At 37.5% G+C, this 23,682-nt stretch overlaps 1 protein-coding gene across 2 annotated transcripts in view; it reads left to right on the forward strand.

Moving 5' to 3' along the window:
• Positions 1 to 739: 739 nt before the first annotated feature.
• Positions 740 to 23,682, forward strand: part of PRRC1 (proline rich coiled-coil 1) — a 44,138-nt gene continuing 21,195 nt past the window's right edge. For both annotated transcript variants that reach the window (XM_059919444.1, XM_059919443.1), the window contains exons 1-7: positions 740 to 864; positions 5,331 to 5,466; positions 6,569 to 6,958; positions 9,230 to 9,390; positions 11,978 to 12,080; positions 14,339 to 14,502; positions 21,157 to 21,260. In XM_059919444.1, coding sequence (XP_059775427.1) covers positions 5,352 to 5,466; positions 6,569 to 6,958; positions 9,230 to 9,390; positions 11,978 to 12,080; positions 14,339 to 14,502; positions 21,157 to 21,260 — 1,037 coding nt within the window. In that variant the 5' untranslated portion in view covers positions 740 to 864; positions 5,331 to 5,351. The remainder of the gene's footprint in view (positions 865 to 5,330; positions 5,467 to 6,568; positions 6,959 to 9,229; positions 9,391 to 11,977; positions 12,081 to 14,338; positions 14,503 to 21,156; positions 21,261 to 23,682) is intronic.

Below are 23,682 nucleotides of genomic sequence, written 5' to 3' on the forward strand. Positions count from 1 at the left end.
TATGGAGACTTAGGGAGAATAAGTGACCTGTACAAGGTCCCATGACTGCTCAAGTGGCATTAGGGCACTCCTGGACCTAAACAGGACTTCTGATTGCAAATTCTTTATATTCCTCCATTGAACTCTATTCATTGATTTATTTAGTGTACATTATTGAGCACCGACTTTCAGGAACTGTTTTAAGTGCAGCACGTAAGGTTAAGAAAGTGGATAATCTTTGGTTTTCCATTAAAAAAAAAAAAGAATGTGTAATACATGAACTTTGGGGGGGAAATCAGCATGGTAGCTGCCACCATTATATCTCTTTTGCTTGATGCAACCGCTATTATCTGGAAATCTTTGAAAATACATAGGATAAGTCTCCTGTTTCTGGAGCGAGGTCCTTCCTGGAGGCTGGGACTGGACTGGACGACCCGGGCTGGTTCATCGTCATCCCCGCGGGCGGCCACGGCACAGAGTAAGTGAGCTACACCCGGTAGCAAGGGTTCCATTCTCGCGTACGGAGGTTGCGGCGTGGAAGGTTGGGCAGTCCTGCTAGAGAATGCTCCTAGAGCTGGGCAGCACCCAGCCCTGCGGGCAGGAGGATCTTTGGCCGCAAATACTCCAGCAGGTTTAATTTGCGGCCAAGGGTCGGGGCTCCGGGCGAGCGAGACGGGGCGGGGCGCGGGGCGGGGCGGGGCGGGGCGGGGCGGCGCGCGGCCGACGTGGCAGCGCAGGGACGTGCACCTACGGTGGCCATCTTGGAGGCGGGGGTGCGCGCGGCGAGCTCTTGCCTGTATCTTGCTCGTCTTCTCGTAGTCCTACAGCTCAGCCTTTCTAGTTCCCACTCTTCACTGCCACACAGACACTCTTTCTGGCCCGCAGGTGAGCGTCAGCCTGGCAGTAACGCGGGTGCATGCGGGCGGCCGGATGGGACGCGGGCTCCCAAACCGGCGCCCAGGGGCGCCGTGGTGCGAGGTGGGCGGGCCGGCAGGCGCCCCGAGAGCGAGGGTAGTTTGGGAGCTCTGCCGTCGTGCATTCCGGGCGCGGGCCGTGGGTGCATGCAGGGTTCAGGGTGTGCCTCGAGAGGCAAGCCGTTCTCGCCGGGGCTTACACGGTGGGTGCGGCCCGGGGGTCTTATCCGGCACTTTGCTCCAGTTCCGGGATCGACGCCGGCGCCCCGGGCTGTTTGGCTCCACCTTTCACCGCGCTGGCCGGAGGGGAGAGAACGAGGCAGGAGCCCATTGACCTTAGCTCGGCCCAGCCCTTCTTGGAGACGTGGCAGAGCTTGCGGGGAGGCCGCTACCGCCTGGGAGACTCCTAGGTCAACAAATGGGGACGGGCAATGGGATGTATCTTCCTTTCCCGTGGGTTCCGCCATCGGTGCCTAGCGCCGCTCCAGAGGGCTTTTGCACTCCGCTGTCTCTTTGTTCGTTCCTGGGAACTGCTTCGGGCAAGTTTGCCGGATAGCCCGTGCTCTAGATTGGCAGAATTTGTCCAATCCAAGGGAGTTTTTGTCATTCGAAGTAGTTATTTTAAGAGACAACATGTACATTTCTGCGAACGTGACACATTTTGGCATTCCAGTCTTTTCCCTGTACAGCTGCTATTTTGTCAGTGAACATTTATGGAAGTTATTTTGGGATAAGAAGTGGGAATGCAGAGACAAAACTCAGACCTTCCTGCAGCAGTGCTCACTAAAGGGTAGTAGAGACTATCTTTTGAACCGGTAATCAACAATAATAATCGCTTTCAACGAGCTTTTACGTTTATCAAACCTTCATTATTCCATTTCTTGTATCTTTATAAGTAGCCACCTACTTTTTAACTGAAGAACCAAGACACAAGCAAATTGGAAGATCAGGGTCGGTCCAGAGACTGAGGACTCAATTTTCCAAGCCATTTCCATCACTTTTTCTTTAATGCTGATACATTAATATACTTTTTGTGTCGAGAATGAGCACTAGAACCTTTACCAACTCTGACACTTTGCTGTTACTTTTATCACAGGAGCTTTTCTTTAGTAGAAGGTATTATGTTTATGCATCCAAAATTTACCCAATATTGTCATTAAGCCAATTCTCAAATCATATGGCTTTTAAAGACAGAAATTGACCAATTATTCCATTTTATGGGTTGTATTCATTGTACAGGTTCTTTTGCAAATGCATTCATTAATATTTATCTTTAAATATGACTTCTACTAATTACTATGAGAATTGGTAGCATCTGTAGGAGGAAGATGAATAACCAGTGGAGAAATGAGATGAAGAAAAGAGGTAGCTTTGTCAGGGAGTGATAAAGTCCCCAGAAGGCCATTCTGTCCCTGATTATCTTCGTCTGTAAGTATTGAATGAAAGGGTTTTGCTTCCCTGGATACGTGTTTTCTACTTACTGCCATAGATCTTTCCTCTACATTCACAACAAAACTTTTTGAAAGTGTTGTACATATTTGCTTCACCTCACACCTCAGTCCAGTTGAAATTGGCTTCTATCCCCACTATCCCCACTCCTTCTATGGAAACGGCTCTCACTAAGTTTTATCTCCAGTTTGGCAAATCCATTGACTTTTTCATATATTATCCTATTTGTCTTTTCTGTAGCATTTGATACTGTTGACCATTCCTACCTTGAAACACTTTGGCTTTTGGACACCACAGCCTCCTGGTTTTCTTCCTGTCTTTCTGGTCTTTCATTCTTCTCTGCAGGCTTTTTTTTTTCTCCTGGGCTCTTCTTCAAGGGTTCGTTGGGCCATCTTCTTTTTTCTCTTGGTCTTCTCAGATAATCTCTTTTCAGCACATGACTTTTAGAGACTATCAGTAAACTGATGAAGCCCACATTTATGTGGTTTCTGAGCTGCAGACCAAGTCAACGGTACTTGGACGTTTCAAGGAGCTTGAACTTAGCATGTGCAGTATTAAATACTGCATAATCCCTCCTCTCCCAAGATGTCAGACATACACCTTGACCTCCTCCAGTGTTCCCTGCCTTACTGAATGGCACCACCATCTCTCCAGTTGTGCAAGTCATGCCTCTCCCCCTCCTGGACCCCATATCCAGTCTATCACTGAGTGTTAACCACCTAAGCATTTCTTGAGTCCATCCACTCTCTCCATCTCCACTATCATCACCTTAGTCTGGGGCCAGATAACTCTTTCTTGTGGGGGCCATCCTATGCATTGTAGGATTTTTAACAGTATCCCCAGTCTTTACCTCCTAGATGCCAGTAATACCCCCTAGTTCTGACAACCAAATATGTCTCCAGACATTGCCAAAGGACCCTTGTGGGGGAGAGGGGCAGAATCACCCTCCTCCACTCCCCATTTGAGAATCACTAACCTAGGATGTTATTTGAACTACTTCTATATCTTTCTTAATGGTCTCTCTGCATCTACTCTGACTGCCCTATGGCACAAACTGCATACTGTGGTCAGAGGAGTTTTTCCAGAACACAAATATGAATTGCCAAAAGCTGGAATCAGCCTAAATGTCCTTCAACAAATAAATGGATAAGCAAACAGTGGTACAACTATAAAATGGAATACTATTCAGCAATAAAGAACCAACCATTGATATATCCAACAACTTGGATGGATCTTAAGAGCATTCTGTTGAGTGAAAAAAGCCAATCTCAAAAAGTTGTGTGCTGTATGATTCTATTTATGTAACATTCATGAAATGAGAAAATGGTAGAGAACAGTTGGTTGCCAGAGCTTATGGTTGATGAGAGGGTGTGACCAAGGAGCAGCATGTGGGAGTTTCTTTGGGGTGATGGAACAGTTCTGTGTCCTGATTGTGGTGGTAGCTACGTGAGTCAGTGCATATGATGAAACTTCATAGAACTACACATACACACACACACACACACACACACACACACACACACACACACACGTGAATGTAAAAACAGGTGAAATCCAAATGAGGTCTGTAGTTCAGTTACTCGCATTGTACCAATGTTAATTTCCTGGGTTTTATCACCGTAGTCTAGTTACGTAGGATGCCATCATTGGCAGAAACTGGGTTTAAGGTACTCATGAAGTCTGCTCTATTTTGGCATCTTCTTGTGAATCTGAAATTTCTTCAAAAAAGTGAAAAGACCCAGTATGTCATTCCCAGTTTGAATGCCCCACAGTGACTTTCTGTTCTTAAAAGACCCAACTTTTTAATTTGGCTTATACGTCTCAGCACAGTCTGAGCTCCTGTCCGTGTCTCTGGTCCTCATTATTCCTTTCTGCTTTTTGCTGCATGCGTTTTCTTGAATGTGTCAATGTCCCTCAGCCTTCCAGGGCCTTTATACCTTCTCTATATTCACTTTTTCTGGCATGTGCCCTCTTTAGCTCCTTTCCCTTGCCTAATTAAATTCTGATCGTCCCTCAGATCTCAGCTTATATGTGACTTCCTTGGGGAACCCTTTTCTGTCCGCAAGTCAAAACCGTATTCCCAGCGAGCAGAATTGTCCTTGCTCTCAGAGCACATCATTCAGGCTGTGGTTCATTGTTAGGTTGCTCTTATTGTTTGACTGCCTCCCAGACTAGACTTTAAGTATCCCGTTTGTTTTGCTTACACTGTATTTCCAGAGGCACTAGTACAGTGCTTGGCAAGTGGTTGACTGTCACTGAATATTTGTTAAATGAGTAAAAACTTCAAAAACTTATTTGGTAGGTTTAGAAGTTTTGATTTTATACTTGAGGCAGGCTTGAAAATTTGTAATTTTTAAGGAAGTTTTCCCACATTTTGTAACCCATTTTTGACTGTTAGGTCGAAATGCTATCTAGTGGCATTTTTGCTACGGTTAACTTTTCTAAAACCCGAGACATATCATTTAGCCATTATGGGGCACATTTTAGAATGTAAACTAAGAAAACCTGGGAATCGAGCACAGTAAAGAATTTTTTTTTACTGTTAACAGGAGTAGCCCGCATACACTGCTTAATGAGGAGAGAGGAAGTGTTTCAAGAATACTTTAAGTAATTTATTTTTATTTTAAAAGTAATAGTGACTGGAATCTAGATATAAATCTACCATGCATTCATGTGGCAGAAATTAAATTAGTAATTTACTGTTTGAAATATATTGGGTAATTAATTACTTAGTTAACATAAAATTATTTCTCAGTAATGGAGTAGGTGTATGAAAATGTCTCAGATTGTTTGCACATTAAATATTCTCACAGACTATTTTCTTAGGAATTTTGACAAACCCTTCACCTGGAGATAAGTGGCATTATAAACAGTAAAGACAGACATCTGTCTGTTGATTATTTTAAAAAACTATTCTCTAACTATACAAGGTTTAAAAAATACTTTTTATTACTGTGTAATATTTATTACATTTTAATATTTTTACAGTTTTACCGTAATTGAAGAAAAATGATGGAAGAGAGTGGAATAGAGACAACACCACCTGGGACTCCTCCACCAAGTTCAGCGGGACTGGCTGTCGCTGCCGCAGTGGCACAGCCGTCTTCCCCCCCAGCCCCTTTAGGTACGTGCAGTTGTCTAGCGTCAGTATGTTTTGAGGATAGTCAAGATACTGTCATCTTGTCTCAGAGTCATTTAAAAAAGGCATAGAGGCAGACCTCAGAGATACTGTGAGTTCAGTTCCAGACCACTGCAATAAAGTGAATATTGCAATAAAGTGAGGCACATGAATTCTTTTGTTTCCCAGTGCATATAAAAATTATGGTTACACTATACTGTAGTCTATTAAGCGTGCAATATATTATGTCTAAAAAAAGAATGTACGTGCCTTAAGTAAAAACTTTGCTAAAGTATTGCTTAAAAATGCTGACCATCATCTGAGCTTTTAGCGAGTTGTAATCTTTTTGCATTAGTAACATCAAAGATCACGGATCACCGTAACAAATATAATAATAATGAAAAAGTTTGAAATGTTGTGAGAGTTACCAAAATGTCACACAGAGACACGAAGAACAAATGCTGTTGGGAAAAATGGTGCTGACAGACTTGCTTGACACAAGGGTTGCCACAACCCTTCAATTTGTAAAGCGGAGCAAAATAAAATGAGGTGTGCCTGTATATTAAAAATTCTGTAATCTTTGCCAGGATGAAGGGAGATAGCCTTTTTTAATTTAAGCCCGAAGACAGAAAACATATGTTTTGCTTTATCTTAACTTTCGTTCTTTATGTTCATACTGACTAGAAATCATCTTTGTTATGACAGAGATATCCTAAAAAGTATGTGTTAGCTTTGTCTAATGTTCTGTGACTTTGTGGTGATTAACCTTCTGACCAAAGTTTAAGCCTTTAAATTGTGAGGTTTTATGCTCATATCAGCAGGGATGAAAAACGGCTTTATTTTATTAAAAGCACATCAAAACAAACAAAAACACAAAGGTCTGCAATACCATAACTTAATTTTACATAGCTGCTGCTTTTACTGACGGGAGTTGAAAGTCATTTGCACTCAGTCATGGTCGTATATTTCAAATCACACATTTAAAAATAACTCTTGGGATAGGGTCTGTTAAATGTTAAAATTTTCCAAGAAGACAGTAATGAGACACCTGAAAACTAAGTGAAAAACATTTCACTGACGCATTTTTTTCCTGCCCTCCTTTTTCTAGCTGCAGCCAGCGCTTTCTCTTCTCCGGGCGTGTCCTCTGTGCAGCCCCTGCCGCCACACACGTACTCCACCCCTCAGCAGTCCCTGCCTCCTGTGAGGCCTTCGCCACCCTTGCCCTTTGTGCCTCCTTCAGCGGTTCCTTCTGGTCCTCCACTCATTACCTCTTCACCACCTCACGTTTCTCCACCAACTGCTGCTGCCTTCAGTAACCCTCCTTTATCCCACTTCCCACCTTCCACTTCTGCCCCAAACACTCTCTTATCTGCCCCCGCTTCGGGTCCTCCCACATCAGGATTCTCTGTCGGCTCAGCCTATGACATTACACGAGGACATGCAGGAAGAGCTCCCCAGACACCCCTGATGCCGTCTTTTTCTGCACCTCCGGTGACAGGTAATTCTCTCTCCCACTGATACTTTGAAACAAGTGGTTATGGTGAATGTTTTATTTATTTATTTTAAAACGGCTTTATTGAGGTATAATTCACATACAATTCAACCCTTTCATGTGTACAGTTTAATAGTTGTTACTGTATCTATCGAGTTGTGCAGCCATCACCAAAATCAATTTTAGAACCTTTTAATCACCCCAAAAGAAACCCCATACCTATTAGCTGTCACTCCCTACTTCCTCCCAATCCTCATGGCCCTCAGAACCACTAATCTACTTTCGGTTTCTATGAATTTGCTTATTTTGAACAGTTCATATAAATGGACTCATAATATGTGTCTTTTGTGACTTAGTGTAATATTTTCAAGATTCATCCATGTTGTAGCATGTGTCAGAACTTCCTTTTTAAGACTGAATAATATTCCATTGTATGGATATACCACGTTTTGTTTATTCATTTCATCAGTTGATACACTGTTAGGTTGTTTCCACTTTTTGCCTATTGTGAATACTGATTTTATGAACCTTTGTGTGCAGAGTTTTATGTGAACATGTTTTCATTTCTCTTGGGTTTATACCTAGGTGCAGAATTGCTGACTTTTTTTTTCCTGGAGGGTTTTTTTTTTTTTTTAATTGAAGTATAGTTGCTTTATAACATTGTGTTAGTTTCAGGTGTGCAGCATAGTTATTCAGTTATACATATATCTATATCTATTCTTTTTCAGATTCTTTTCCATTATAGGTTATTACAAGATATTGAGTAGAGTTCCGTGTGCTATACAGTAGGTCCTTGTTGTTTATGTGTTTTATATATAGTAGTGTGTATCTGTTAATCCCAAACTCCTAATTTATCCCCTCCTTCTCCTTTGATAACCATGAGGTTTTTTTGTATGTCTGTGAGTCTATTTCTGTTTTGTAAATAAGTTCATTTGCACCATTTTTTAGATTCCACATATAAGTGATACCATATGATACTTGTCTTTGTCTGATTTACTTCACTTAGTATGATAATCTCTAGGTACATCCATGTTGCTGCAAATGGCATTATTTCATTCTTTTTTATGGCTGAGTAACGTTCCATTGTATATGTATATATATATATATCCATTCATTTGTCGATGGACATTTAGGTTGCTTCCATGTCTTGGCTGTTGTAAATAGTGCTGTGCTGTGAACATTGGGGTGCATGTCAGAATTGCTGACTTTTGAACAACTACCAGACTATTTTCCAAAGCAGCTGCACCATTTTACTTTCTCACCAGCAGTGTATGAGGGGTCCGGTTACTGTGCATGAATGTTTCATTCCCTTTTCCTTGATCTCCAGAGCTTCCTATTTTCATTTAAATTATTAAAATAAAGCTGATGTTACTTAATATATGATTTTTATATGATATAAAACTTAGTACATGATTAGTATGTGGACTGGCAGACAGAATTCGAAAATTTTGTCCTAACATTTTGTGCAGTTATAGAGAAACATCAAGGTGAAGTCTGAGAGTTTTTTTAAAGCTTTACTTAAAAAATTATCAGGACTGAATGGTCCAGGGAGTAGTTTTATTTAGCCAGGTAAAAGTTCAAAAACAAATAAGTGTATGTGCCATAAGTTGGTGGAATTGGACTATTTTATTTTCTAGGTCAGTTACGCCCTATACTTTTTCGACTTCCCTGGAATGGTTATTGGAAATCAATATCAAAACTTCATCCTGTCATATTCTGCCTATTGTTTCTCATTTTAGGAAAAGAAACAATTTTGTTGTGATTTTATAATCCAACTTGGCTTGTCTACCTTAACAAATAAAATTTTTTCAAGAGTACAAGTATGACACCCATGTGTATGTATATGTGAAATTTTTTTTGAGTTAAAATAGGGTATATGGATATGTTTACTAATTTTTACATGCTTTTTGTATGATGGGCTTGAGTGCTCATATCAGTTATTTTTATGCTTTAAAGAGATTCAGACTATAGCTGTCTGCATCCGAGTGCTCATAGGGCAAACATGAAGTACTTTTGGATGTATATTTTCTGTCCATTTTCAGGGCACTTGGTGTAAGCTTATGAAGAGGGAAAGAAATTTCTTCTTTGGAATTTTGTATATTTTATATAAAGGTTTAGGTGATTCTTTGAGCTCATATCTGAGTGTTGAAATGCCTGAGTATATAGTTACATTATTAAAGCTGTTTTGAACTACTCATCTCATATGTTGTATCTTCTTTTTATAGGAAATAGTTTATGGAATAAATTACATATATTAACATTTTTGCCATTAACTAGGTATTTTGCCAACTCCCATTACTCAGCAAGCTGGTTTGACATCTCTGGCACAGGGAACTGGAACCACATCAGCCATCACTTTTCCAGAGGAGCAAGAAGATCCTAGAATTGGTAGAGGGCAGGATGAAGCATCTGCTGGTGGACTCTGGGGTTTTATTAAGGTAAGGGGTGTTTACTTTTAAAATCACATTTAATTTTTTAATTATAAAACTAACAGATATTCATTAGAGAGAATTTTGAAAATAGAAAGAGGTGTAAGGAAAAATTAAAATACCTTTTATTCTTATTACACTTTTTCTATAGTTCCTCTGTCTTTTGGATGCGCATATCTATGTAAATGTATCTCTTTTTTAGTGAAAAGCAAACTGGAGTAGTGACACGACACAATTTTGTGTCTTTTGTTTGTCTTTACCTAGTGTGTATCATGAACATCTTCCCAGCTATAAAATTCTTCAGGCTACTTTACCCAACATGTCATTGCATTTATTTCCCATGTTTTATTTCACTTATCTGTTATTGGCATTTTCTAATGGTAGTTCTTATTAATTAAATTATGATGAGCACTCTTGTATGCCAATCTTTATGTGCATCTCTGTTTTATCAGTTAATTCTTGGTAAATGTCAGTGTGAACATTTAAAAAAATTACTGATATACATATTGCTCTCCAGGAAGGTTATATACCAAGATACACTGTCATAATGTCATTCGTTTGCCAGCAGTGATTTTATTAATTGAAATATAGTATTTTCTAATTTGATAGGCAAAAAAATAATACCTTGTTTAAATTTGCATTTCTTTGTTACTCAATTTGAACTTTTTTTAATGTGATTTTTGGCCATTTGTATTTTTATTTTGTGAAGTCTATATTCATGTTCTTTGCTCAGTTTTGAATTGGGATGATTTTCTTTTATAATGAATTGATAAGAACTCTTAATATAAGAAGAATATTATATGCTGTCATATGTTGCAGTAGCCTCCATTTTTATCTTACATTTCAACTTTATTATGCTTTATTGACACAAAGCCTTCTAAATTTTGGGGAGTCATTTCTATCAATTTTTTTTTCAATTTTTTTAAATGTTAAAAGTGACATTTACCTACTACATTATATGATAATTATTTTTTTATGATTTCTTCTAATTTTCTTGTGGTTTCATTTTGTTTTACATACCAAGTTGATATAGCTGATACTTACTTTACTATATTATATGAGGTAGAAGTCAAACTTAATTTTTTTCCAGCCACTTAATTGACTGTTCCAAAATCATATCCCAGTGATTTGATATGTTACCTTTACCTTAGTTACTAAATTGTGTGTTAACCTCAGTTTCTGGGCTCTGTATTTTATTTCACTGCTCTGCCTGTCCTTGCAACAGTACCACACTATTTTAATTATTGTAACTGTTTATTTATTACACTAATATTTATTGAAAGCCTACTCTGTGCTGAGGTGGGGATGAAGAGTATTCATAGATGAGTCAGATAGAAAAGTCAGTTCTGAGTCTCTGCATTCATAAAGGCAGATCAGCATTTGGTTGTGTAAGTTTGCTGTTTTCTCTTCAAAATTTTTCTTTGCTGGTCTTTTTATTTTTCTTAATGAATTTTGGAATTGCTTTGTCAGGTTCCCCTCAATATTCTGAGGGTTTGGCTGCAATTTAATTACATATTAAACATATTTTTAAATTGGTAGCTGGTTAAACTGATTTACAGCGTTTGAGTTTTATGTATCAGAAAGATGGCATTTTTCTAAGCTTGCTTCTTTATATCATTTTGTGCTTTTTAAAGGTCTCCTTTATGTAGAGACTGTCACTTCTTTTCCTCGTTAAGAGCGTGTGTCAGCATGTCAGCTACCAGTTGTAATACTCAGTTCAACCCTACAGATCTTGTAAATAACTCTTCTAATATTCAGCATAAGATGGGTGGACAATCTTAAATATCAGTGTTATGAACTCATCTGTTTTTCTGAATCACCTTAGTTTAATGGTAGGTTGGGACAGGTGGCATCATGGCCTGTTAGCCGGATGCCATCTCTAAGTCTCTTCGACTGTGGGAGAAGCATAGATGGAAGGAAATACTCAGATCTGGTTCCTTCTGTCTAATAGTGTGGTTTTAGGGATTCAGAGGACTAGGTCTGGCTTATATTAAAAGGGAGAATTTGGGAACAAAACAAATAGGAAGTAGGAAAAAAGAAACTTTCATAGAACAGAGTATTATATATTAAGCTAATAAGGAACTGTTCTGGGAAATAAAGAGAAGAAATGTTTTTACTGTTTTTATTTTTATATTAGGGAACAAAATATGAGTCTTCAGAGACATCCAATTACAATCTTTATTTGGGACCTTGATGGACAAGTTTTGCCTAGTCTTTTATATAGATAGATAAATAAAGAGTAATGAAATGAAATAAAAATATAGGTATACATAGAAATGAAATACACATATATACATACACACATACATATATATACAATAAACCTACTTCCCAGGCCAGTGTTGCTCGAAGTGGGGTCAGTAGACTGCTGTCAATCTATGATGAGATGAGAAGAGAAATTGAGAGGAAGCATTTTGAAATTTCATAGCAATTTGACATTGCCATAACCTTAGTTTCCTTATATTTTACAAAAGTATAGGTCTGCAATGCATTGGAAACTTAAAAAAAAAATTTTTTTTTTTTTCCCCTCACCATCCGGTAATCATGGTGTTCTTTGCTTAGAATGAGTATTTACATGTGAATTTGTTCTGTGCAGGGTGTGGCCGGGAACCCTGTGGTGAAGTCTGTGCTTGATAAAACAAAACATTCAGTGGAAAGCATGATCACAACGCTGGACCCTGGCATGGCTCCATACATCAGTACGTACTTAAAGTAGAGCAGCACCTGCCGCGTGAAGTGTGCGCCGCGTCAGCCGGAGGGTAGTCCCGCAGGTCTTGTCACTAGTGAAAATCCCCCTGTATTCTTACGTTGATTGCCAGTCTTGGTTTTGGTACTTCCAATTCATCTTTTTCTTAGTCACCATTAAATAAATTTTGAAAACTTCCCAGAATGAACTTTGGAGGAGTAAAAATGATTTGAATTATTCGTATACTTAACTGATTTTAATTACGAATATGGTTAGTGTTGCTTTACATGAATTTTACCGTTCAGTGTTGACATTTGAAGCGTTGCTTTGTTCATATTTGGTTTTGGCATTTCTCCAGTTATCTATTTTAATTAAATGTGTTCATGTGTAACTCAGGAATAAAATTTTTATAGGCTGTTAATCTATTTACTAATAATATGTCATTACTAGGTTTGTTGGGAAAGCTATTTTAATCACCTTTGAACCCTCATTACCAAGAATCCTCCAGACGGTTAACTGGAGGATTAATTTTTTATGTACATATCCAGTAAGTGAAATAACATAATCTCGTAGCAGGATTTGTGACCAATTATTAGTAATTCTGTTGAAGATAACAATTTAGCGGCCAAAGCTATGCACCAGGTACTTGAACAGAGATTTTCAGTAGCAATAAAAAGTCAGTAGCTTTCATAAGTCTTGAGTCTGTTGGTAATTGTCTAGTAAATGTCAAAGGGCAAGACCTAATAATGATAAGTACCATTTATTAAATGCTTGATCTGCCAGATACTAATTCTCATAAGAGCTCTGCAAGCTAGGTGTTATTTTCCTCAAGTTTTAGATGAGGAACTTGTGTTCAGAGAGCTTTATTATTACCCTAGGTCACACAACTTGGCGGAGCTAACACTTAGCTACTTTGCTTCCCTTTAAGTGGAAAATTGAATCAAAGAATTAACTCAGCTGAATTGTTCTCTGTGTTTGTAATTGCCAGGGTTTAGAAATTGGACCCTACCATATATACTGATTTCATATATTCATAATAATCAAGTTTGACATAATTAATGCAGTATATATGTTCTTCTCTTCACAAGCTCTTATTTTTAGTGAGGAAAAGAAAGGAATTAGTATTTTTGGAGCTCTTGTTGTTTTAATGGGTACTGTGTTAGATGATGAAATCAATTACCTTATTTAATCCTTAGAGCAAGCAGGTGGCAGGAATTTTTCTGTGAGGAAACAAGCTCAGTGACTTCCCCAAGGTAACAAAGCTAGTAAGTGATAAAATCAGGACTCAAACCAAAGACTTCTCAGGCCAGTACTCTGCATGACATCCAGAAAAAGGAAAATAAAACGGGGAGAGAAAAGATACAAAATGAAATTTCTATTATTAGAAGATATAATAACATATAATCTTAATCACCTATAAAAAGCAATAATACTGAGTGTGAAAAAGCTATTGACAGGCAGCAAAAATGAGACCATTTGGATCTAACAAAACCCTAGTAAAACTTACCATGTTTTTATACAAATATTTTAGAAATCACCATAACAATTTCAAATGTATCAAGAAAGCACAAGAACTATTAGAAATGGACTTTAACACAGTTTCAACGTTTTTTTGATTAGCTCTCCCTTTATAATCATTAAAAGTGGCATGAGTCATCACAAAAAAACGGAAAGCTTTTTGAGCTGAAGCCTAATGGAACAGTACTTAGCTAGATAGGGTTAAGAGATATGTCCCACATGGATACAGTCTTCCTCTTCTTTCCTATGGTAACCCTTGCTTATAGGTTTTAATAATTTAAGAAATTCCAGTAAAGATGGGATCTGTGGAACATTGTTTCAATCAGGAAAAAAAGAAATCCATGATAAAAAGCCCAAATATTTGGAAAATATTTTCAGCTGTTCCAAAAGATACTTACTGAGGAAAAGCATTGTTTCTAGGGCAAAATATTTCACAGTACAAACAGCTTTCTTGAGAAATCTCAGAGTAAGATGCCATTAGGTGACAGGGTGAAATGTGTCTGCTTGCATCAGGCAGTGTAGTGAAAAGATACAGACCTAGATTTGAGTCCTGACATCATTGCTAAGTAGCTGTGTTACCTTGGGCGAGACCTTATGAGCCTCAGTGTCCTCAGCCAATAAAAAGGTAATCTATAGCTTGCATTGTTTTGCCAGGTTAAGAGTAATTATGTAATAAAATGTTAGTGCATGGTAGTAATTATGAGAATTTCATTATTTTAATTTGGAATTGAAACTTTCTTCTGGTCTTTGTAGAATCTGGAGGTGAACTGGACATTGTAGTGACCTCAAATAAAGAAGTAAAAGTTGCCGCTGTCCGAGATGCCTTCCAGGAGGTCTTTGGCTTAGCTGTGGTGATAGGGGAAGCTGGGCAGTCCAGCATTGCTCCACAACCAGTGGGCTATGCAGCTGGATTAAAAGTGAGTAATAGAGCATCTTTTTCAGGATATAGTAGCTGGCAGTTCATTTTTTAAAATTTCTGATGATAATCCTATGGTCTATATGGAGCTTTTGGGTTTTTACATACTGAAATATTGATTTGGTTTTTAATTAGACAATCTGTAGTGTTAGGAAGATACAGTGGAGTTTTAATTTAAAGAAACCTAAAGTAGGTTTTGATTATCGGGGGAGGGGAGGAACCACATGCCAAGAGCACAGAAAGAGAGCAGTTTTAGTCCTGAAAGAGATCTTCTTAACCCAGTATTAACGTTTAAATCCATTACTGAAATTATAATATCCCTTGAATCCCGTAAGCTTTTTATTACTATCAATATTAATAATACTTTACACTTTATGTATTTCTTCATGGTTTATGGGATTCTCATATATTTGGAAGTTTCCAGAGTAGTAATGGGGTTCTAGTAAGCAGGTTGTAAATATACCTGGCAAAGTCCCCCTTTTCCTTTGTATTCTCTGTTATGGGAAAACCCGAACGAACTTTTTGGCCAACCCAGTACTTGGTGAGGGGACTCAGCACTCATCCAGAGAGTTTTCTTAACTTACTTTCTTTGAGTCTTCCCTTTCCCTGTCCTTTTAACTACCTTGCCTTAGAGAGCCGACTAGCTGGCATGTTATAGGCACAAAGCCTGTATATAACCAGAGTGTGCCAAGGTCTCATCAGCATATAGAGACCTATTAAATTACATTACCAGTAGTAATGCACTTACCAGAGGGAGACACTGCCATAGTTTTTGGTAGTGAGGGAAGAAGACCTTGTGATTAAGTCTATAGATACCTATATAATCCCTACGTAATAGTGGCAGATAATAGAATGGCTTATTTTGAAAACAAATTTCATGCACTTGCATACTCACACCACCACTTGAATATCGTATACTTTGTCTTCTGGACTGTTACCATTAAAAAATTTGTCACATACACAAGCCAATCCCATTACCATAGTAGACCTGGCCCCCTCTTGCCTGCTAAGTGCTAAAGTTCCGAGAGTTCTATCCTCCCTCTCATACACTTTTTACCATCAGTATACAAACACGCAAAAGCGAATGAACAGTTCATCAGCATATAAACACTGCTCCCACCTTAAAAAACAAAAATAAACCAAAGAAAACCTTAACAAATTTTTTTACCTTACTTTCCCCATCACCTCCAACCTTAGGTTTTTGCTTCGTTTTGCAGCAAAACTTGCAAAGAGTTGCCAACACTTTTATCTCTAGTTCTTCTCTTCAGTCTCTTACACCTACCCCAGCCAGGCTCTCACCCTCACCCCTCCACCGAGAATGCTTTCAAGGTCGCCAATGTTGTGCATCTTGTTTGACCTGCCACTGGCTTTGAGACTCCTCTGTAGTGTCTTTTACGCTCGCCTTTGGGGATGCCACGCTTGGTTTCTTCCCCGCCTCACTAATTCCTCTGTGCTTCCTTTGCTGGCTCCTCCTTTTCTCCCCAACCTCCTGATGGTCTCCTTCCCTTCATCTACGTTCACTCTCTTGGTGACCTCAACCAGTCCCACAGCTTTGAATACCAGCTGTGTGCTGACAGTTTCGAGTTTGTATCTCCAGCAGAGACCTCTCATGTAAACTAGGTTAATATAAAAGTTGCCTTTTTAATACCTTTACTTGAGTGTCTCAAACTTATCATGTCTAGTACTCAACTGCTTTTCTTTCCTTCCAACCTGTCCCCCGCCGCAGCTTTCTCCATCTCAATTGATGACAGCTCTGTCCTTCCATTTTCTCAGATGAGAAACCTTGGAGTCATCCTTGACTTCTCTCGTTACCCATGTCCAGTTCATCAAGAAATCTTGTTCACTGTACCTTCAGAATACATCCAGCATCTGACTGCTTGTCACTGTCTCCATTGCTCCCGCCCTGGGTGAAGCCACCGCAAAGCCTTGCTGGAATCTTGGGTTCACCTCCTAACAGGTCATCCCGTTTCTACCCTTGTGGCCCTATATGTTATCCTCAACAGAGTAGCCAGGGTAATTCTTTCAACACACAAGATCAAACCATTTCACTATTCTTTTCAGAACTTTATATTTCACTGAGTGTAAAATCCAAATTCCTTACCAAGGCTTCTACAGCCCCCCATGGCCTGGCTGAACTGGCCTTCTTTTTTTTTTTTTTTTTTTTTTTTTTTAAATTGAAGTATAGTTGGTTTTCAACGTTTCAGGTGTACAGCAGAGTGATTCAGTTATACCATATATATATACATATATGTGTATATATGTATCCTTTCTCAGGTTCTTTTGCATTATAGGTTATTACAGGATACTGAGTATAGTTCCTTGTGCTATACAGTAGGTCCTTGTTGTTTATCTTTTATATGTAGTAGTGTGTATCTGTTAATCTCAAATTCCTAATTTATCGCCCCACCCTTTTTCCTTTGGTAACTATAAGTTTGTTTTCTATGTCTGTGAGTCTATTTCTGTTTTGTAAATAAGTTCATTTGTACTATCTTTTTAGATTCCACATATAAGTAATATCATATAATATTTGTCTTTCTCTGATTTACTTCACTTAGTGTGATAATCTTTAGGTCCATCCATGTTGCTGCAAATGGCATGATTTCATTCTTTTTTATGGCTGAGTAATATTCCATCATATATACACACCACATCTTCTTTATCCATTCATCTGTCGATGGACACTTAGGTTGCTTCCATGAGCTGACTATTGTAAATAGTGCTGCTATGAACGGTGGGGTGCATGTATCTTTTCGAACTAGAGTTTTCATCTTTTCCAGGTATGTGCCCAGGAGTGGGACTGCTGGATCATATGGCAGCTCTGTTTTGGTTTTTAGGAAACCTCCATGCTGTTCTCCACAGTGGCTGCACCAGCGGCCATCTGCTTTTCTCTGGCTTCGTCTCCTACTGGTCTTCCCCCTTGCTCACTCCACGCCAGCCACACTGGCCTCCTTGCAGGTCTTCGCACTTGTCTGACAGGCTGCTCTCTTCTCACAGCCTTTTCACAGCTCTCTCTGAGCCACTCTTTCCTCAGATATCTACTTGGTTGACTCCCTGACCTCCTTCAAGTCTTCACTAAAATCTTCCCTCCACAGTGGGGCCTGTCCGGACCGCCCTGTTCAGTGCTGCAGTCTGCACCTCCCTACCCTGCTCTCCTGATCCCCTAACCCTCCTCTGATCTTTCTCCTATAGCATCCAGCATCTTCTCATTTACCATATAATTTACGTTTATGTTATTTTTATTTTTTAGTGCTTTTTTCCTACTAGAATTAAGTTCTACAAGAGCAGAGATCTGTGTTTCGTTTACAGATATAAACTTTTAGAATAGTGCTTCATGTTCTTTAGAATGAATGTCTAGCAGTCCTATTGAGATATCTTGGTATAAAACCCCAAACAATAGAATTTAAAGTGCTAGGGTAAACTTTTAAAATTAATAATTTATTTCCTCAAGTAAGCAGTCTAATGCAGAAGATGTTTTCACTCTGGGATCTGTTCTGAATTTTGGTTTAACAACATGTCAGCCTTATGAGAATAGAGATTTTTTCCCTTAACAGAGCTCTAGCTGCCCACCTGTTGCTATACTTTGATAGTACCTTTACCATCAAACAAGCAGTGGTCTTCAGACTTGTGTATAAGTACCTCTGGTGACATGCAAAGATTTTACAGGGTCCAAGTAGACGCAGATAGGTTTCAGGAACTCAGCTTCTCCTTCCTCAGCTTCCATACGTATTCTTTCCTAAAATTTTCTGCCTGAATATATACTTGTAATGGAGTCAACATGCCATCTCCTTTCTCATCTCCTCTTCATAAGCTCTGACCTCTCCCATTAGAAAATAAAGATATACCGCTCACCCACTGATTGCCTCGGAACCTAAAATCCTCCTGAATGTCATATGAAGGGACAATTCAAAATAATGTTTTAGATGTTAAGAATGCAAATGACATAATGACTCGGTAAAATCTTCTTGCAAGTCCTGTGGTTTCTAATTGTTCTCAAAAAAACTGGTAAAAAAACTGATAGAGTTGTCATTCATAATTTCTGATGATAGATCACCACATGATTTTTGGAACATAACTCAGAATTTCATGGTTTTTAAAACATGAGTCTTAAATATTTTATGTTAAATATCATTGCATAAAAGATACTTCATATCGGTAGGTACTGAACTTGAAAGGCTGATGGAGATTTTTTTCTGTAAGAAAAAGCTTATTTTCTGAATATTAATAGTTCAGTTTATATTGTGATTTTATTAGTAGTTGATAGGTTTGTTTTAGTATTGTTTTTTGCCCTTCAAATTTAGAAAAGTGTTTCTTTTCCACAATCTTTAATACAAGCTTAAAATTAAAATTCATTGAAACTGATATATATAGGAAAGTGATATGTAATTTTCCCAGCTGTTTGTTTTTTTTCAGAAACAGTAGAGGGAACTAACAAAAAGAAAATAATGTAGAATATTAAAATTTCAACCCAGATTTTTTTCTCCCCATCAGATTTTATTTGAAGTGAATGTCTTTTTTGAACTAAACTTAAGTTTTCCTTTAAACATATGAAATTGTTCAAGGAAATAAATCAGCTGTAATTAAAGTTAGGAAGCTTCTGAAACTTCTCCAATGCCAAGTATTAATTTTACTGAAAAGCCAATTATATTTATGACCATTGTTTTATAGCTTATATTCAAGAAAAATGCAGTTAATATCTGTAAGAATTTATGAAGAAGCATGGAATTTTGATTATCTGAACCAAGTTGCTTAGTATAAGCTCTAGAGGCATTTCTGCATCTTACTTCAGTTCTGAGACAGTTACTTCAGTGTGGCCTCTAAACTACCTAATTTTTGATCCCCTACACTGCTGAAAAATATAGTTAAAATTCCCTTCTCAAAACATTGGTAGTGACTAATATCAAAGTGTCTCTGTGATGCCAAAAGATGCCACATTTAAGTAATGTTGTGGTCAGAGGAGGAGAGAGAGGCTGATTTACCCCCTCTTCATTTTCTCTTCTGGATTCCATAAACAAAAACAAGCATTACACTTGTCTACCTAACTCATTATCCTATCTTTTATAGGTGCTAATTAATTTCAGTTCAATATTTTGTGAACCCTATGAAGTATAAAGCCCTGTGCTGTAGGATAGTAAAAAATGAACCAACTTAGTTTCTGCTTCCTGGGAGCATAAAATCTAGGAATATTTTGTTGTAGTGTGTAGCTGAGATAGCACCTTTGAAGAGTTGCAGGTGAATCTCTAAACATCCCACTAATCCCCTAATAGTTTTTTACTGAATTAACATTTATTTAAACTTCTTTATAGTAAAAATTAGACATAACTACCTTTTGGGAGGAGGGAATTATTTTACTCCTCCCAGATTTCAGAACAGATTTACATTATCCAGTACAAAGAATTAAGTTCATCTTAGCTATTGTATTTTCTTTCAGATTCAACAGTGATTTCCTCATTCAGTATTAGATTTGGTGATGCCATATTTACACTCTTTAGATTCCTAATATTAGCCATATAGGCCTTCAGAAGCCCTTATTAGTTTTTCCGTTGTTCACTTGTTCATGTAGTAAGTTCTCACTGGCTGCCTATTAGGTTAGACACTATGCTAGGTACCAGAGATACAAGAGTAAGCAAAAATACAGCTTGATTTTATTGTAGTTTAACTCATATCTTCTTTCATCTTTCTTTCATGTTTATAAGCTAATGACAAATTGGCCTACATGTTCTCATACAGTTGTCACTTCTTTATTTTAGTTGTCTCTGAAATAAATTCAGTTGTCTCTAGAAGTATCCTAGCTTTCTTAGTTTTCATTTGAAGAAGAATTGACCCCTTAATCTCATTCACTGCTTAGCTCTGCTGTTCATGATAAAAATAGGGGTATTATCCATGACTAGTTTTATTCAGAAATAGTATTATCTTGCTTTTTGAACACATTCTCATCACATCATTCATGATCACTTTTATGAAGTGATTCAAATAAAAGTAGTAAACAACAACCTTGTCCTCATTAATCCAGCTTTTAGTTTTCTGCCGTAAGTATATATTTAATTCATGATTTTGAGTTATCTATATAGTGTTCTCAGCCCCTCAATTTTGTTTCATAAATGGTACTAATTTTCTTGAATAAGCTTTGATGTAATGCATACGTTTGTGTTAAAATAACTGTCATTTTGGTGCAAACTTTAAAGGCTATATATAAAAGGAATCAGAAGAAAGAGAAAAAACATATTTGCTATTGATATGATTGCCTGCCTAGAAAAATTCAAGAGAGAATCAACTAAAAAACTACTAGAATTGATAAATGATTTTTATTTAGTAAGATGGCCTCTTGCCAGATCAACATTAAAAAGCACATAGTTTCCTTACATTAGTAATAACCAATTAGAACATGTAATATAAAAATTATCCATTTCATGATAGCAACCAAAATAATAATGCATATAGGAATAATTTAGAAGATGCACTGCAGACTCTTAATACTGAGGAGAATACAATGGGGCTTTTTCTCTTTTTACTCTCTATGCTTCTGTATTGTTTTCATGTTTACAATGAGTATATATGTGTTTGTGTATAAATGTATACGCATATTACTTACACAATCATAAATTAGTATATTTAAAACCGAATAATTTAAAATAGTTTCTAACGTACACTGTTTCAGGGTGCCCAGGAACGGATAGATAGCTTGCGTCGAACTGGAGTGATCCATGAAAAACAGACTGCTGTGTCAGTAGAAAACTTCATTGCAGAATTGCTTCCTGACAAGTAAGAGGATTTTTTTTTTTTTTTAACATGGTTATAATTTTTTTAGAGAACTTACAAGATCTATTCTCTTAGCAACTTTCAAATGTACAAAAAGTATTATTAACTATAGTCACCATGGTGTACATTATATCCTCATGACTTACTTATTTTATAACTGGAAGTTTGTACCTTTTAATCCCCTTTATCCATTTTACTCCCCCTCCCCCTCCCACCCCTGCCTCTGCATCCACCAATCTGTCCTTTGTATCTGTGAGTTTGCTTCCCCCCGCCACATGTGAGATCATACAGTATTTGTCTTTCTCTATTTGACTTCCTTTGCTTAGCTTAATGACTTCAGTGTCCATACACGTTGCTGCAAATGGCAAGGTTTTCCTTCCTTTTCAATGGAATAATATTTCATTGTATATATACATACATATATATGTGTGAGTGTGTGTGTATAAATCACATTTTCTTTATCATCAGCAGACATTTAAGTTGCTTCCTTGCCTCGGTTGTTGGAAATAATGCTGTAGTGAACAGGGGGATGCATATGTCTTGTTGAGTTAGTATTTTCGTTTCCTTTGGATAAATACCCAGAAGTGAATTTTATGGATTATTTGGTAGTTCAGTTTGTGAGGAACCTCCATACTGTTTTCCATAGTGGTTGTACCAATTTACGGTCCCACCAACAGTGCACAAGGGTTCCCTTTTCTCCATCTCTTCGTCATCACTTGTTATTTCTTGTTTTTTGATAATAGCCATTCTAACAGTGTGAGGTGTTACCTTATTGTGGTTTTGACTAGCATTTCCCTGGAGGATTAGTGATGTTGAGCACCTTTTCATGTATGGCCATCTGTATGTCTTCTTTGGAAAAGGAGGCCATTCAGATCTTCTCCCCATTTTTTTATTGGATTGTTCGGTTTTTGCTGTTGAGTAGTATGAGTTCTTTATATATTTTGTATATTAGCCCCATATCAGATATATGATTTGCAGGTATTGTCTGCCATTTGGTAGATTTCCTTTTCATTTTGTTGATAGTTTCCTTTGCTGTGCAGAAACTTTTTAGTTTGATGTAGTCCCACTTGTTTTTTATTTTGTTGCTTTTGCTTTCGGTGTCAAATCCAAAAAGAATCATTGCCACAACAGATATCAAGGAGCTTACTGCCTATGTTTTCTTCTAGGAGTTTTTTATGGTTTCAGGTGCTATGCTCAAGTATTTAATCCATTTTGATTAATTTTTATGGCTGGTGTAAAATTGTGGTCCAGTTTTCCCAACACCATCTATTGAAGAGACTGTCCTTTCCCCATTGCATATTCTTGGCTGTTTTGTCATAAATTAATTGGCCATAAATGCATGGGTTTATTTCTGGGCTCTATTTTGTTGCATTGATCTATATTTTTGTTTTTTATGCAAGTACCATACTGTTTTGATTAACTGTTGCTATGTATTTTAATTTGACATCAGGGAGCATGTTGCCTCCAGCTTTGCTCTGCTTTCTCAAGATTGCTTTGGCTATTCAGGGTCTTGTGGTTGCATACAAATTTTAGGATTGTTTGTTCTATTTCTTTGGAAAGTATCATTGGAATTTTGACAGGGATTGCATTGAGTCTTCTGTAGCTTCCTTTGGGTAATAGGAACATTTTAACAGTGTTCATTCTGCTAGTCCATGGGCATGGAATATATTTCCATTTATTTGTGTCTTTAGTTTCTTTCATCAATGTCTTAACAGTTTTCAGAGTAGACATCTTTCACCTGCTTGGTTAAATATATTCCTAACTATTTTATTTTTTTGATGTAATTGTAAATGGTATTTAAAATTTTTTTCTTCTGGTAGTTTGCTATTAGTGTAAAGAAATACAACAAATTTTGGGATACTGAATTTGTATCCTGCAACTTTACTGTATTTACTAGTTTTAACAGTTTTTTGGTGGTAGCTTTAGGTTTTTCTATATATAATATGTCATGTGCAAATAGTGACAGTTTTACTTCTTCCTTTCTGATTTGGATGCATTTTTTTTCTTGCCTAATTACTCTGACTAGGACTTCCAATACCATGCTGAGTAAAAGTGGGAAGAGTGGGCAGTCTTGTCTTGTTCTTGATCTTAGAAGTAAAGCTTTTTAGCTTTTCACTGTTGAGTATGATATTAGCTATGGCCTTGCCATATATGACTTTGATTATGTTGAGGTATGTTCCTTCTGTATCCATTCTGTTGAGAGTTTTTGTCATTAATGGGTGTTGAATTTTGTCAAATGCTTTTTATAGCTCTGTTGACATGATCATATGATTTTATCTTTCATTTTGTTAATGTGGTGTGTCACATTGATTAATTGGCACATTTTGAACCATCCTTGCATCCCTGGAGTAAATCCCACTTGATTATGGTATAGATCTTTTTAATGCATTGTAGAATTCGGTTTGCTAGTATTTCATTGAGGATT

The sequence above is a fragment of the Balaenoptera ricei genome, chromosome 3 (assembly GCF_028023285.1).
Source record: "Balaenoptera ricei isolate mBalRic1 chromosome 3, mBalRic1.hap2, whole genome shotgun sequence".
Taxonomy (NCBI): Eukaryota; Metazoa; Chordata; class Mammalia; order Artiodactyla; family Balaenopteridae; genus Balaenoptera; species Balaenoptera ricei.